Below are 17,402 nucleotides of genomic sequence, written 5' to 3' on the forward strand. Positions count from 1 at the left end.
AGGCTATAACTTGTGAGGAGGGGGTCACAAGTAGACACTGATTTGTTTAAGGGGTCACAAGCTAAAAGGTTGAGAGCAGTGGCACATTATAAGTCCTCCAAATGTATTCAGAGGTCTTGCACCTACTGACATTAATGCTTTTATTATGATTAAAAAACAATTTGGGAGGTACTTGCATTTTGAGGTGAAATACAATTTTGAGGTACTTGTATTTTACTTGAGTATTTCCATTTTATGCTACTTTATACTACTAGTTCACTACATACCGGAAGGAAATATTGTACTGTTTTTACATTTACTTGACAGCTATAGTTACTAATGACTTTTTAGATTAAAATTTTACAATCAAAACATATGAGGATCTTATAAATTATGATGCTTTACTCACCAGTAGTGTTTAAAGTATTTGAAACTGGCTGCACATTGACAACTTACAACATTAAGTACTAACATCCAATAATAATGTAGGCCAATTATAACACTCTGAAAGGAGTGTTTCTGCATAATAAGTACTTTTACTATTGATACTTTAAGTAGGCCTACACTTTGCTTTAATACTTCTATACCTTTACTTAACATTTTTAATGCAGCCCTTTTTGTACTTTATTACAGGAGTGCAGGAGTTAACATAAATTTACATTTGCTTACATATGATGTTCATACTTATATCATCCCTACAATATTTACATATTTGTATAGTGAAATAAATCAATAAAAAAAAAAAAGAAAGAAAGTGATAACATAGATAAAAATAAGAAAAGAATAAAAATAATAGAAAAAAAGCAAAACAGGAAAAGCAAAATAAGGAATAAAAAAAAAGATATACAAAAAAGATAAGCTAGTATGGTGGTGCACATACACACATATATACATTCATACATATACATGTATATATATATATACATATATATACATACATACATACATATATATATACATATGTGTATATATATATACATATACATATGTATATATATATATATATATATATATACATATATATATACATATGTATATATACACACACACACAGTATATACATATATATATATATATATTGTATAAACAAACACCTGTATATACCCAGGGGAAAAAATATTAAAAAAAGATAATTATCTAATATAATGGATTATTAATGAGACTATGGAATATCTACTTGTAGGCCTACTGAAGGATCTGAATAAGACTTCTTTCACCACTGATATTATAGGTCATAAATAAGTTACCAATTGGACTGATATACTTATGAAGCACTGTATTTTTTGGCAAGGGCTCAATTTCCTCACCCCCCCACCCCCACCTATACTGTCAAATGATAAAACACCTGCAGCTAAGACGCGTGTTTGTGTGTTTATAGCCATAACTCTATTTATTTATATTTATTTATTGACTCGTTAATAGGTTCGTAGGCGTCTATTTACTCCTCCATGTCTATCTGAAACTTTCCTCTCTCCTCCTCCTCTCTGGTCTTGTGTATGTTATTTGGTTGCTAGGGGGTGGAGCAAACTAAACCTCTGTGTCTCTTCAGCCCTCCTCTCTCTTACATTATTTTCATCCATGCTTACGTCTGTGGGACCAGCAGTTCCGCATTCCTGAGCCCTCACACAGACAAGAGAGCAGTACTTAAACGGGGCTGATGCAACGGCCTCAGTTAGTCCCAAAACCTGCATCCGACTCTTGCTCCTCCAGCACCGTCACAGACCCATTATTACTGCGGACCTTTGGACGCACAACAGGTAAGACGACTGTGTGTGTGAACCGTCGAGCTGTGCTGCTGTTGTTCAATCTCTGCTATAGTAGTTAGCAACAATGTTGCAACAATATTTGCATATTTGTTGCACTTTTATCAACACGCTGGAACGTTCAACACGCTGGAACGTCCAACACGCTGGAATGAGTCATTTTGTATCAGTTAATATTAATATATGAGGATGTGTTTTCACTGAATTACTGTAAAACAAAAAAAAGTATTTTAATAGTTTTAAAGTTTCTCACACAGAGAAGTCAATGTGTTGCTACAATGTTGTTTATTGTAGCAGTAGTCGCTTTATAGCTCGTTATTTACAGACACGTTTAGCTACAAGTTACAGCTTGTGTCGAATATGAGGGGTTATATTTATTAATATCGGGAGTCTTCATTTCAGTGTTGCTAAACAGGAGAAGTGTCGGTTAGCCTTGTGAGAAGAGGATTATGTAACGCTACACACACTGTGGGGGTTTCAATGTAACTGCAAGCTAAGCTAAGTCTGGTGCACCATACTGCATGCAGTCTGCACGGGTTTATACTTTCACATTAAAGGAACACGTGGATTTAAACTTTGTTACTGCTGTACAGTCGTGTCATTTGTCTAGACTTGTTGTAATATTAGATTCGGCTAGCTCGTTTCAGTTCATCTACATTTGTAGAACAACTCTATACTTGAGAGTCAACGCTTTGCATGCAGCTGCAAGATACATAACAAGCTAATAATACCAGATTTGCAAAAATGACTGTATAAGATAGCGGTGTGTGTCTCTGTTTGGTATGGATGGAGAAATAATAATAATTTATTATGATCAATTATTATAATTATTAATTTATTATCAATTAAAGTATGCCTCAATTCTTATTATATTATTATAATTTTTTTTCAGAACCCAAGGTGATGTCTTCAAATAGTTTGTTTTGTCATGTAAACCACAAAGATATTGCATCTACAATGGCATAAAAAAATAAATTAAAAAAAAGTAGGGATGCACCGATACCGATACCGGATCAGATATCAGGCCGATTCTGACTCAAATAGCTGGATCAGATATCGTTGACAATGGGGCCGATCTATTCAATTCAATTCTATGTATATATACTATATACATTTTATACCGTCATTTTAATTCCTGTTTAAATTTTGAACAATTTGTTGTTTTACACTTGAATTACAATCTGTTCATTTTTAATCATTTTTTACCAAGTTGCTGGTGTACCATTTATTATTTAAAAAATAAATAACAATTTAAGACATTTATATCCATGTATTTATTTGTTACATTTAGTTTTAGAAAGTTAGGAAAGCAATATTTTTGTCAGGCCTGATGTTGCCTTACACATAAAAGAATGATCCCAGTGACTTCCACACAGCGAGGCATACAGCTTATTAATTAAACACTGGCATCGGATCGGTACGCGGAGGCCGATACCCAAAGCCCAGGTATCGCTATCGGTATCAGGACTGAAAAAGTCGGATTGGTGCATCCCTAAAAATTAAGGAAATCCTCACATTTGAGAGGAACAGGAACCAGATATTGTTTGGTACTTTTGCTCGATAATTCACTTATACTATTAATCGATTATGAAAATTGCTCATTTCAGCTCTCATAACAATACTAACTTATGCTATGATTAGTAATAAATATCCCATTTCATCTCTACAGCGTCCAAACACAGTTGCATCATTGACAGAAGACGACTGACAAGTTTTCTCTGAGTAAGTATTCTGCATTTCAAACAGTTTTAGATTGAATTAATCAGAGATGCTCTCTCGAGTATCGCCTTCTGCTGCACGATTTCTTTTTTTTTAATTTCTTTTGGCATAGCTTGTTCACCTTGAAACATTAGTGATGTAAATGAAGTGTGAAGTTTACTTGGCAGCATTGCGAGTACAGCGAAGAATGTGCGCTCAGATTTGCTCTTATGTGTAATCTTAGCTTTGGCCCATCATAGTGCACATGCTGTGTATGTTTAACTCCACTGGTTAAGGGACACAGGCCTTACATGTGAATTTTGCATACAAAAAGACTCCAATATTACACTTCTTCTTGATCACAATCCTTTGCTCTCCCTGTGCTGTTGTGATGAGCTGGTAAAATAGCATCCTGTTGTCCACATCAGGATCTTTTAAAAGATTTACCGTGTCAGAGTAACTCTATCTAGACCAGAGGTTAGCTTTGGTTATCTGCACTTGTTGGCCTGAAGGTTAAAGGCCAATCATGGAATGGGAAATATGATGGTAGGGGTGTATCATGTGCATGTGTTTCAAGTTCATAGGTTCAGTATTTTCCTTTATAGTGAGTGCATGTTCTTCAGCTGGTGCAGTGCTCGCTCATACAACTACATGCCATGCAGGGGGAAACTATGTGTGTGTTCTTTATATATATATGCGTTTCCTTTGTGTCTTTATCTGTGTTTGCGTGCGCCTAAGTGAACGAGCGTGTGTTGCAGAGGGTTTAAATGCCCCAGCGCCTGCCCGGGCACATCCGTAGGATGGTTTCTGCATAAATGGAACGCTGCAGTGGATTAATGGGGAAGGGCTGGCGAGCCGACAAGCGAGCAGCGCAGGGCCGACAGGGCTGAGAGGCTGGACGTGGGCGCACAGGGTTTATTTTAAGTAGAAATGCCTTCCAGTGCGTCTCTGGAGAGCTGGAATTGCCAAGCTGCACCCCAGTACGCTGAATAGACAGCAGACGCATTGCAGGCGAGCGAGCCAACTATGCAACAGCTAGGCTCAATGATACTAATACTAATGCTGGGGGAGCAGCTATTCAGTGCTGTGTGTATCACATTATCAGTATCACATTGTAGTCCCAGTAAGCCTTTCCACATGGTTTGTAAAAACAGTGTGTCAGGACAGACTAGATGTGCACCGTGGAAGCAAACACCCAAATGTCCAAAGGTGTAACCGAGAAACATTCTTTTTTTTTTTTTTCTAAAGAAAAGAGCACAGTCAAAAAGCTCCTTTACATAGTTATGCTTTCCAGATTTCCTCAATTTCTTTTTGGACTTGAAGCCAGTTTTCTCTATTTGCACAAAAAACAGCCTTGTCACTAAATGTCGACCTAAACGTTGACGTGTAGCTCGCAGCCCGAGATGAACAAAAGGACTGAACACACAGCACAGTGCAGACACTGGGGCTTGTATAATCAGAGCAAGCGTGTGCTTGACGTGGGGCAGATGAGGAAATATCAGAGGACAAAGTATGAAACGGCGTTAAAGTGACAACCACACATTACATAATAACGGTGATTGCTTCAACAGGCGGTATTAAATCAGATTTTCTGGACTCGGGTTGGCCAATATCTTATTGTCAGGGATTGCACATATCTTGGATTTGTCATAGACGTGAAGTCTATACATTTGAAATGGCTTTCGTCTGCATTTTGTATTTTTGATTCATTTAATCCACGTCTGAGCCAAGCCAAAGCTTAGTGCCATGCGAAGTCTAATCCTGATTTACGACGTGGAGAAAAATAGTAACAATATAATAATTCAAGCAGGACCACCCAGATGCAGAATATAGATGTGTGACTGTTTGAATGGCGTGGAGCAGGCCAAGCAGGAATCCAGCCAATGACCACACAGTAATGTTTGAATGAAGGCAGCCACAGTCCTCATGCATACCTGCAGGTGCTTTGTGTTTCGATTTGCCTCGACATTTTTTTCAAGTCTGCAATAAAATGCGATAGTTTACACTACCTGCCCTCTTGTGTAATTTCATTGATAACCTCTGCATGCATTGTACTCCAGCTGAGACATACAAACTGTAATTGTGAGGGGAAATTAAGCTCGCTCATTACCGCCACAGCTGAGGGTCTCATCATCATTGACAATATTGCAAGGTTAAATGTTCATAATTACGTTGAATTGCTTTGGGAAGGTTTAGTCGTCTTCACAAGAGGAATTTTTTCGAAAGCTTCCTTCTATCTGTGGCAGCTGTTTAGCCAATGGGAACTGCCAAAAGAGAAATGAAAGCTGAAATGAAAAGAGATCCTACTTTCTGTTGTGATAATCACTTCCACTCCCACACACAGTGTCACCCCCTGAGTTTAATGGCCAGAGATGACCGCAGTACGATCTAGAACAACACACATTATTACAGAGGCTTCTTCCCTCCTCGTGCCTGTCTTGTCCCTCCAATGAAAATATAATGAGCGGTCGGAGGAATGTTGATACTGTATATTTGGACTGTCCCGTCCTCGAGGAAAGTCGGTGCCAAATTCCCTGGTTTCCTCGGAGGATTGCGAAAAGGGCTGTAACTCAACACGGCCTGACTTGAGCGCAGACGGTAATGATGATCGCTGAGACCTTGGCCAGAGATTGAGAGAGCATGCCTTGGCCCGAGCCTTTGCGCTCATTGTTCATTTTCAGCGCTTAGAAGCTGTTTGCAAGAGTTTTGCAAGAAGCTGGTGTGTGGGCCGTGTGATGCCTTATTAGTCCAAATTTAGACTTTAATAAAGTGTGCTGACAAAAAGTGGTCAAATGGCATCTTGGAAAGAGTGCATGTCTTTCCCGTAACGCCATGATCCGGTGATTTAAAAGTTCTGGCAGCACAAAGATTTAACTTTGTGTCTTAGGCAAAGATAAATTAGCAAGCAAATGCTTTAGACTCCTGCTTTTCAGTCTGTTAGAGGTTAGCTCCCTTTTTAAAAAGCAGCAGTATATTAAGGTAATGAGTAGCCTTTGAAAGCTCCTGTAACCCCCCCCACCCCTCTCCTTCACCGTCTCTATAGGGGATGAGGATAATAGGGCCTCCAGTCGTGCTGCTGGCTATTGGTAAGGGGCTGAATTCCTCAACGCTGTTAATTGCTCTCAGGAATGACTCTCAGGAAATGGACACATTTGGTCGAGCTGAAGACAGATAGAGTATGTGAGCAAAGAAACCAGTAGATATATACAGTACAAGACACGCTGACTGCCTGCACGTTACATATAGGAACCCCTCACAAACACCTCCAGCTATCTACGGCTCGTATGCAGTTAGATTAGCTTTGGGCTGAAGCCAGGACCTGTGTAGAGTACGGTCCTATATTTCATAACTAATACATGACATTTCCGCTCCCCGCCCTTGGCTTCAGCTCGTCTCCTCTCAGTTAGCCCTGAGAGGCAGCGGTGCCGGGCTGTGTAGGTGTCTTTGTTTGAGGCCAGTGTGGGCCTAAAAGCTGTGGCACTGGCTTTTCTGCTCGACTGCAAAAGCACAGTAACGACGTTGCATCATCAAACGCTGGCCACTAATCCTCGGCTGCAGGCTGCTGCTGCTGACAGAAAAAAAAAGGAAAAATACCCCTCTTTTGAAAAATGTAAAAATCACTTTGACTCATGCTTTTGGGTTATAATTACGCAGCGCGAGACATGCATCAGCAAACTTTCCCCGTGTTGTACAGATGAGGCTTCTTTAGGGTTTCATGTCTCAAGGCTTCATTGGGCGTTGAGTTCACATAGGGGGATTTCGAGACACTTGTGTGGCAGGTTAAAAGAAACGGAACGGCTTAAACATAAAAGAAACTTTTCTACTCCACTTAAAAGTCACGTTCAACTCCAAAGCGAGGCACGTCAAGAGGCTGTTGTGTGTTTGAGTTTACAACAGTACTATAAATTGTCTGGAATGGAGCGTAACTCACTTTTATGTCTTGTAATTGAAGGCGTCTTGCATCAGACACCATTTCACCTTTGTTTTGGAGGCCGCTGGCAAAACTACCTCCTGAGGGATTTTTGATTTGTGTGATCTGATGTAATGCAGACAAATACGAGGTTTATGCACGTTTATATACTGAGGTATTTCTGCGTGAGTACAGCTGCATGCTTCAACAAGCCATAGCATGGAATGGGTGGCTTTCCTTACAATATGTCTGATTGAGCAGGCCTGCATTACAATGTACTAGGGGTGGGGAAAAAAATGTATTCACCTATGTATTGCGATTTTTTTTCTCCACGATTTTGAAAACAATTAATGCCAGAATTGATATATTTGCTTCATTTGAGTCTATGCGGAGGTAGAAGGAAGTTACCGCTTTTATTGTTGTAGTCAGATCAGTCAAATTGGCCGACGCTACAACTGTAGAGCACCCATATACTGACATTTATGATAAATACAGTCAAACGGAGCTGACCATGGATGTATAAAGAGAACAGAGCTGACGGGGAAAGCTAGCGACGGACTTGGCGAAGTTAGAGGAAGTATACATGTGTGACTACGTCCAGTTTTCAAAACAAGGTGTTAAAAAGGAACTGTATACAAAATACATATATGGAAATAAGATTGATTGGATTGGATTCACCAGAAGTATAAAACATTACATGTCCCTTATAAATTAAATAGAAAATACCCACTAATTTGTGATGAATTGTCTTTATTCTTTGTTTTTTGGGTTGCTGGTTCTGGACATCTCTGACTACATACATGCTGAAACTCAAACATTTTTACTGTATTAATTTAGATATTTTTCAAATTAAAAGTCTCTAGAAGAGTATGATACAACTTTTCCCAATGGTTTAGTGTTAAAAAACGTAACAAAAAATCACAATACATATCGAATCGGAACCCAAGTATCGTGATAGGTGTATCATCCAAGCTCTACAATGTACTGCATACCCGCCAGTCTGATAGACATAAAATATGACTATTCCTGAATTGACGTATTTTCTTAGTGTCGATTTCCATTGAAAAAAAAATGTGTTTGTGCAGAACAGAGCCTAATCTGAGTCTGTAAACTGGTCCCGGGTGTCTGGCCAACTTGGATATTGGACTCCATTTTGGCTCTGAAAGCGATTTGCTCAGTCATTCCTAATGGGTGCTTCAGTTCCTGTGGCTGTTTTCTCTCAGCCCGAGGGTTAGTTTGGGTTGCATCTTTTGAATTCCAGCTCAGTTATTGGTCAGCAATGAGCAATGTGAGTGAAAACATGGCATACTCTTTTTGTCACAAGTCATCAGATCTGATGTGAAACTTGGACCATAATCTAATAGTCTTGAGACTTTATAGTGAATGCACTTAAGCCCAACAGTTTATACGTTTGTCTGGCATTATTTAAGAGCTCTCCTTCTCATTCACCCCTGGATTAGCTGCCATATGGTTTGCCTTGTTCTTAGACAGCCTCTCTGCAGAAAGAGAAGGCCTTGGCACCTTCCATTCCTCCACCTCTCCCGGGACTTTGAGAGAGAGGGAATTTTGTCTGAGAGAGATTTTTACCAGGGCTGTCTTGTTCTTTTCCTCTCCAGCAAAAACAACAGGCTGCTGCCAAGTGCAGTGTAAATGGGAGTATACATACAGTGGGAGAGAGGGAGGGAGGGAGAGAAAGATGGAGGGGGCAGTCGGGATTTAAATAATAAAATGCCTCATTGGACACTGGCTCCACACACCAACTTGTCCTTGGAGCGAATAAATCATGCAGACTGGAGGTGGGAAGGAGCAGGTCAAAAGTAGTGTGGAGATGTGACAGACTTTTGACAGTCGTCGTACTGGAATAATTCATGTTTGTGGTAATTAATGAAGGAATTTAGGGTGAGTTGCCGTAATGCGGGACACCTCCTCTCCAGTGGGTGTAGGTCTTCCTCAAAAAAATAAAAGTCAATAAAAGTATTGGTTAATACAAGCTGTGGTCATAAAATCATATGACATCTCAAATGTACAATCGTAGACTAGGGTCGACCAATCTTTAAAAAATGAAGACCACCCAAAGGTCAATGACATAGTGTATAAATGTCTCATAAATAAAACAATCCTGCTAGTTTTTATTAGGATATGTTTATGATATGTTTTTTCATCAAAATATGGTGTAAATATACTCTATTTATTATATTCAATCAAATTTTCCATTGTCCCACTTATGGAAATATGGTTTTGAAAAGTGGTAGAGGATGATTTGCCTAATTTGGGACTGCATGAATTGTGTAATAACAATGGTTATTTATAGGTTTTTAGTCTTCTAATGCATTATTTAAGATGTTAGTGCAAATTATATTCCATAATTGGGGGTGGCTACATCTTTTTTGGTTTGATTAGGACACATCCTGGGGATTTCCAAGTGGTACTAGGTGTGGATTTAATGTATTGGCTTCATATATTCCAGAAGTTTGAAATGCAAAAAAAAATGTCCCACATTAGGCTAATTCACTCGAGTCGCTTCAGTAATTCCCCCCAAGAAATACCCATCACTTTGTGCCTACAGATTGTTAAACTCATGAGTTATAATGTAGATGAGACGGGAGGAAAAATAAAAATTGAAGCATTATGTGAGAGATATATCTCAAGAGTCTAAGTCATTGCACTTCAGACTTGATTCCCTCTCGATAAAAGTGGGCTGATTTGGGTTTCCACCGTGCTCGACAGTAAACTCCAGTCCAACTGTGAAAACACTTTGAGACCAGCCCATAACCAGGGTGGAGTACATTAGAATAGAGTTACATAACCGTGTTTTTTTCATTACCTCCTCTATGACTTTTGTAATAGAGAGAGTCTTTCAGCCCCTGCAAAAAAAAAAAAAAAAGTAGCAAAGAAAGAAAAACTTGGTTTAACTTACAATGCAGTCAGCCTGTCAGCTAGTCACCCACCAGCAAAGTCAGCTGTTTCCGCAGCGCCCCACAATACTCGTCTTTGTTGGTTCCATATGAGAGAGGGGCTTTGTTCGGTTTGTGCCCGACCTGCGGAGGCAAATGTGAATCAAGCAGTTAGTGTACAAGTCACACTGATATCATCAATCTTTCCTCGGGTTTGGCGGGTAATCCTGGCTGACATGTTGTCAGCGTGCCAAAGTTATTGAAGTATCAGTTGTTCTGCTGTATCAGTCATGCATTTGATCCACAAAGTGATTCTGTTTCTGTTCAGTGTAACATTAAGTTACAGAAAATGTGCAATGGCAGCTGAATGTTTACCCGTCTTTTAGCTACTGGACAGTATTTTCTTTTTCTACATAAATACTGAACAGTAAGAGAAACGATTTCTTGCAGGACTTTTCTAAAATTCACAGTCTCCCTCCGCCTCTCCTCAGAGATTGCAGGGATGGGCAGGGTACAGGCGGCTCATGTTTCACTGTTCCCATCTGTAACATTTGTTTTTTATTTGGCCATCAGAGGTTTTCCAACTCCTGGTCTTCAAGTAATTAGAGAGACGTCTTAATTCTCCAGCCACTTCCTTTAGGCCTGCACAAGTTCTCCTTTTTCTCCCCTCAGTCCCTCATTCCTCCCTGATTACATTAAAAAGTGCTGCGGTCGACCCTCTTTAAAAACCATCCAAAATTGTTGAAAGAGGGTGGCAGTGGAATGCATGACTGTTACCCGCTTTGATTTGACACGAGTGCTTTTGAAAACCCGAATTAACAATCAAGACAAAAAAACACTCTCTAAATTATTAGAAGAAGTGTCGAAGATATTCCACGATCTATGTGATCATACCGCACGGTTTCATGGCTTCCCTTTGCATGTGAAACTACAGAGATGAGTGCGTAGCTGCTGACACCGTGAAGTTTGTTTTTTCACCAGCTGCTGACTAAGAAGATAACACAGCTGTCAAAGCTGTCAACGTTTGAATGCATTCTTGGAAACAGCAACCCGTATTCAGAAAGATGTTTGATGACAAGGACAGAAGACAGTAAATTAATCTTTTTTTGTGGAAGGAATGCCGATACTATGAGATCATAATAAAGACAAAAGATACTGTCAGATGTCTGCAGTGTGATGATGGAAGGGTATAAATGTATGGCTCATGATCAGAGAGTAGAACAAAAAGTAAATCTATAAAAAAAAATGTGGGGATACAGCATAGTATTGCAATATTTTGCGTGGCAATATTGTGTATTATATAAACTATTAACCTCTTACAAATGCGACGGTCGCTATTCTGTATTTCAGAGGTGATAGCGGGCTCAGTCTTAAAGCGAGAGTGAAGACACTGGTATCATATGAAACTAAGAAAACCTAAGCAATCGGTCATGTAAGCTTGACGGAAAAACAACGCTTAATAACGCTCCAAGGTTATGTTCATTTTGGTGCGGAAAAACTGTGCATGGACATTTTTAAAGGGGTCCCTTGACCTCGAGTGAAAACTGTATCTTATTACATAAAACAGATGTTGAAAAACTGCATAATTTGTAGTTGAAAAAAGGTAATACATCGCAATATATCTTATTGCAAAATGATACTATGAACTATACGCAATAAAAACTACAATATTAAAAAGGTGTGTTTACACTTTGCTTTCCACTGTATGTACTAAAAATTATTTCATTGTCAGCGACTTCTTCTAAGGCTCGATTCTCTCATTTCTAATCGTTCTCTTCCTCTTTTCTCTCTCCCCCCCACAGCGGCGGTGGTGGCCGGGTCGGACATGATGCCGGGACAGATACCTGACCCTTCGCTGGCGGCGGGCTCCCTGCCCTGCCTGGGCCAGCTGGCGGGCATCTCGGCCACCACGCTCACTGATCAACTCAAACTGGCCGACTTCCGCCAGCTGGGCACCATGCTGTCCCCGCTGCATTTCCTGGGGCGGCTGGGGAAGAGGCCGCTGGCCATCAAGACGGAGGTGAGGAGGGAGAGAAAAGAGGAACTAGTGTATGAAAGATGTACGTCAAGGCAAAGTGTAGAAAGAAGAAGGAGGGTGTTAGATTCATTCAGAATGTTTCAAAGATTTCTATCAAGGCAGGTTTTTATAATTTTCTTAAAAAATTACATCAGTCTCCAGCTAGTGATAAGTATACTAGGGCTGCGACTAACGATTATTTTCATTGTCATTAATCTGTCGATTATTTTCTTGATTAATTGGTCAGTTGTTTGGTCTATAAAATGTCAGAAAATGGGGAAAATGATCATCAGTGTTTCCCAAAGCCCAAGATGACGTCCTCAAATGTCTTTTTTTTGTCCACAACTCAAAGATATTCAGTTTACTGTCATAGAGGAGTACAGAAACCAGAAAATATTCACATTTAAGAACCTGGAATTTTTACTTTTTGTTTTCTTAAAAAAATGACTCAAACCGATTAATCAATGATCAAAATAGTTGACGATTAATTTAATAGTTGACAACTAATCGATTAATACATACATATATATATATACAGTATGTGGGCATGATAAACTGATGTGATAATACAATTTAGGACTTTGGCATATTAATCTTGTAAGTTTCATTTTGCCCCCTCTAGTGCTCACAACAAGAATTACTGTAGAGGTTGCACAACATGTTTTTTTTCATCTAGGTGATCACTACTATTAGTTATAGGTTTATGTAATTTACAGTCATGTAAACGCCTGTTTCTCATATTAATAATACATTGTGTTTGCAGATGGATGAAGATGACGATAGGAGGAAACGGAGACGAGAGAAAAACAAGGTAGCAGCAGCACGATGCCGAAACAAAAAGAAGGAACGGACTGACTTCCTTCAAAGGGTGAGTCCATGACACAGCATTGCATACTGATGAACAGAAACCAAGCAGCTAAGTATTGTAGCCAAGAATAGCCTTACTTAAGTTAACCTGAACAGCTGATTTTGGCCATTCAATCCGACTCAGAGCAAACACTATCAGGCTAATACCATCAAATTTACTGCATACTGCACAACTTAAAAGTCAGGGTTTTCAGAAGTGACAAAAACTAACAATTTGAAAGTGCTCTGCACTATTTTATTTGTCCAGTAGTGTCTAATAATTCGACATCTCTGTCCAGGAATCGGAGCGTCTGGAGATGGTGAACTCCGACCTGAAGGCCCAGATCGAGGAGCTCCGTATGGAGAGGCAGCAGCTAATGGTGATGCTCAACCTCCACCGGCCCACCTGCATCGTGAGGACCGACAGCGTCAAAACACCCGAGAGCGAGGCCAACCCCCTGCTGGAGCAGCTGTCCGCCGACGCCAAGTGAAAACCAGGAAAACCGGGGACGCTGAGTCCCCCCAACGCGCAAACTGGCACCACCGTGGCAGCCATTTAAATGAAAACTGAACTGGCAATACATTTCTAAACAAGCACTTGAGCTCCAAGCTGAAGACTTTTGGAGACTCTGCCCAAAGACCTGAGGTTGTAGGGCTTCCTTAGTACTGCTACATGAGCTGGCTCTGTCCATTGGAAGACTGGAAATACCCAGTTTCATCTCCGCATTAAGTGTTGTTGTTGACACCCGCTGTGCCTAGTTGTTACTTCAACCATCTCTACATAAAGGGACCAATGGAAACAGTAGAGTACGACTGGAAACAACGCTGAGGAAACACACTAATATCAATATGGTGCTCTGTTACAAAAGCCCTGAGTAGGTTGTGTGGCATTGATTCAATGCAGAGGCCCACAAAGGCTTAGTGTTCTGCAGCTTTCCTTTGTATGCTAGCCGAAATATACAGGTGTAGAGTTTTTAGAATACAATACTCAATACAAAGTACACCAGACGGAGTAGAGATTTTTTTGTTTTTGTAATGTTGATTTCTATACCCTGCCTCGACGATGGCAGTTACCGGTTGATCCGATTTGTGGTGACGCTGGCGTCATGAAAAGCACATATACACAAAATGTTTACACCCTTGTTTTTTGGACTGTCCATTATTGTACTTGTTTTATACTGCTTTGTATACATAAACATATATGAAAATGCTTGTTGAATCACTTGACGTGATTTTGTCTTTTCAATCTTTCCAGTCTGTGTCTTCTTGTCATGTTGCGCTGTCAAACAGCTGTGAAAACAAGCAGAAATCTTTTCAGCTGAGCAGTATTTCAATGTCTGTTCTGGACCTGTATCTGCTATGTATGACTCTGTTACCCTGAATAGATTAAATTTTATTTTCTAACTACAAGAAAGAGCACTTATTTTTTGTTTTTTTTTAACTTCATCGGACGTGCAATAGCTCATGTGTTTTTCAGTGGAATGAGTCCTTGTATTTGTTCCTCCCAGGCATGACTACAACTATCAAGTGTCAAAAGTTGTGCAATCCTGTTTTCTTCTGCTGAGGCACATTGCCAAACGCAGGGTTTTACTTTCATTTGCTAATCTCAGAAAAGGTCATTCATGCCTTTATTTTGTCTGGGCTTGATTATTGCAGCATTATTTTTTTTTTTTTAGAATGTATCCTAAGATGTTTTTACTTTCTTTAAAGCTTAAAGTAAGGCCTTTCATTGAATTGAATTATTATTTCCCTTTCTCTAACTTTTATATGCCTTGAACTTAGTTTTTACTTAAAGCTGCAGTGGGTAGAAATGGAGCAAATATGAAAAAGTATTTTTTATAAAACGGTCACTATATCCTGACAGCAGTGCATGAGACAGGTAATTCATCAAACATGTGCTTCTGTGTCCTCCAGTGCTCCTCAAGCTGGGGAGACACCAAACCAACATCAGAGAACTAGCGGCAACCAAGGCCGCCTGTTGCACCCGAACACACGAGACTACAGCCGACAGCCAGTTAGCACGGACGTTCTGCACCTGCATGAGATGAAATAACTCTTGACTTCAGAAACATCTTGTAGTGTACTGTTTAGCTGTAAAATGAGAAAGTTTGTGACCTGGAAGCCAGGTTGAGATCAGCTGAGGAAATACCAAGCACCGCCCACCAGCCGGAGCACTCTTTCTCATTTTACAGCTAAACAGTACACTATGAGATGATTCTGAAAACATTTGACGCGAGAAATAGACATTACAGTGACAGAATATTGATTCATATTTGATCAGTGCTGCCTAGTTTGACCGTTTGATCGGAGTTCGCAAATGATTTACAGCTGCCTCTGTTGAATGAATAGCCAATAGGAACGCTCTCTCTCTGAAATGACCTGTGATTGGCCAAAGTCTCCCATCACGGGTTAGATTTTTTAAAAGCCTTAAAACAGAGCCATGAGGAGGTGCAGAAGTCTAATTATCTCTCAGAACACTTGAATTACAATATGCTGAAAGGTTATTAGGGATTTTTTGCCCAATGATGCCAAAAATATTCTGCCTATTGCAGGTTTAAGAACTTTAAAGAACACTTAGTAGCATTGTTTTAGTTTGTGTTATATAATAATTATTATTGTAATGTAATCAGGATTGGAAATTAACTTTTTTTGTCCACCTGCCACTTTGCCTGGTGGATTCCTAAACCTACCAGCCCACTCAATAGATTACCATTGTTTTTTTTGGCTGGTGAGAGAAGCAAATCTCACAGCCACTTGCATATTTTTTACCAGCATTTGGATGGTGGTTGGAGCTAATTTCCAACCCTGAATGTAATTACAAGACTAAACTGCTGCTGAAGGAGGACAACAGAACCTCACCTTCACTCATTATTTGGATGGAGATTAAGAGTGCATAGGAGCATAAAGTCATAGTAGAGTAGTAATGGTGGTATGTACAGTGTTAGACTGTGTGTTCAGCTCAGACCGTGGTCAACAGCCCCATCTAGTGGAACATTTTGTGAACTACATGATTTGCAGTAGACCAGATATATCAATTCAACTTCACAATACTGATGAACAGTGTCTGAAATGAACCTTTTTCCTCACCTGCCACTGTGGCAGGTCACTGAACATTTCTACCAGCCACTCATTTTTTTTTGTCTGCCAATCTGAAATCTAGGTAGAACGCTTTAAAACTGTAAACACTGAGTCAGTGGTACCAGACTGTAAAATTATGGAATATATCATGTAACCTTAATCCATGACTATATTTGGCAACACTTCCTTTTACAGGTCCGCAAATTTCATGGTAATTAGGTGATAATTAGCAAGTTACCTATTGGGAATTTCTTTGGAATTACTGCCAAATTACCCCAATATTTACCTCAATTTATCAAAAATTACTTCATTATAGACATGATTTAATAATTATATGCTAAAATAGTATATAATCGTTAAAATAGGGCCCTTAGACGCTGCTTTTTATCGGAGGTGGAAAACCAAAACTAATAGAAGACACTTCTGATCAGGAAACAAATCTCCCCATTGTGTGACTTATTGTCTACACACATGTTACCTGGTCGCTGATGATTCAGGGAGTTCAGGGAGTTTTTAAAGAAATTTCAAATAAGTTATTTACAAATTATTATCCATTTACCAGCAGACATGGAAATAAAGCATATCAATTAACTTTGTATTCTTTTCCTGGAAATGTATTAAATAAATTACCGGCTATTGGGAAATAATGGAATATAATTATTAAATAACGTTAATAATAAAGTAATTTTCAATTAATTTAAAGGTAAATATTGGTGTAATTTGGCAGTAATTCCAAAGAAATTTCAAAATTACTTGCTAGTTATCACCTAATTACCATGAAATTTGTGGACCATTTTACAGGTCTGCTAGAGTCCTCACCAAGAACAAGAAAGCGGATCATATCAGTCCAGTTCTGAGGTCTCTACACTGGCTCCCTGTCTCAGAGAATTGATTTCAATACTCCTGCTGGTTTACAAAGCACTAAATGGTTTAGGGCCAAAATACATTTCTGATCTTCTGCTATGTTATGAACCATCCAGACCTCTCAGGTCATCTGGATCAGGTCTGCTTACTGTCCCCAGAGTCAGAACTAAACATGCAGAAGAAGCAGCGTTCAGTTTTTATGCACCAAATATCTGGAACAAGCTCCCAGCAACCTGCAGGACCAACTCCAACTCTGAGTTCAAACGTTCCTGTTTGCTGCTGCCTTTTATTAAACCAGATAATGATCTTATACTGCACTAGAGCTTTTACTCTTGTGTGTTATATTCTATTTT

General features: G+C 39.5%; 1 protein-coding gene across 1 annotated transcript; it reads left to right on the plus strand.

Annotated features, from left to right (window-relative positions):
* The first annotated feature begins 1,369 nt into the window (after positions 1–1,369).
* LOC119477211 (jun dimerization protein 2-like) lies at positions 1,370–14,517 on the plus strand. The gene is made up of 5 exons (XM_037751170.1): positions 1,370–1,736; positions 3,412–3,464; positions 12,047–12,264; positions 13,025–13,129; positions 13,407–14,517. The coding sequence occupies exons 3-5, from the start codon at positions 12,070–12,072 to the stop codon at positions 13,596–13,598; spliced, it is 492 nt and encodes a 163-aa protein (XP_037607098.1). The 5' UTR covers positions 1,370–1,736; positions 3,412–3,464; positions 12,047–12,069; the 3' UTR covers positions 13,599–14,517.
* The last annotated feature ends 2,885 nt before the right edge of the window (positions 14,518–17,402 follow it).

This window comes from Sebastes umbrosus, chromosome 18, assembly GCF_015220745.1.
Source record: "Sebastes umbrosus isolate fSebUmb1 chromosome 18, fSebUmb1.pri, whole genome shotgun sequence".
In the NCBI taxonomy this organism is placed as follows: Eukaryota; Metazoa; Chordata; class Actinopteri; order Perciformes; family Sebastidae; genus Sebastes; species Sebastes umbrosus.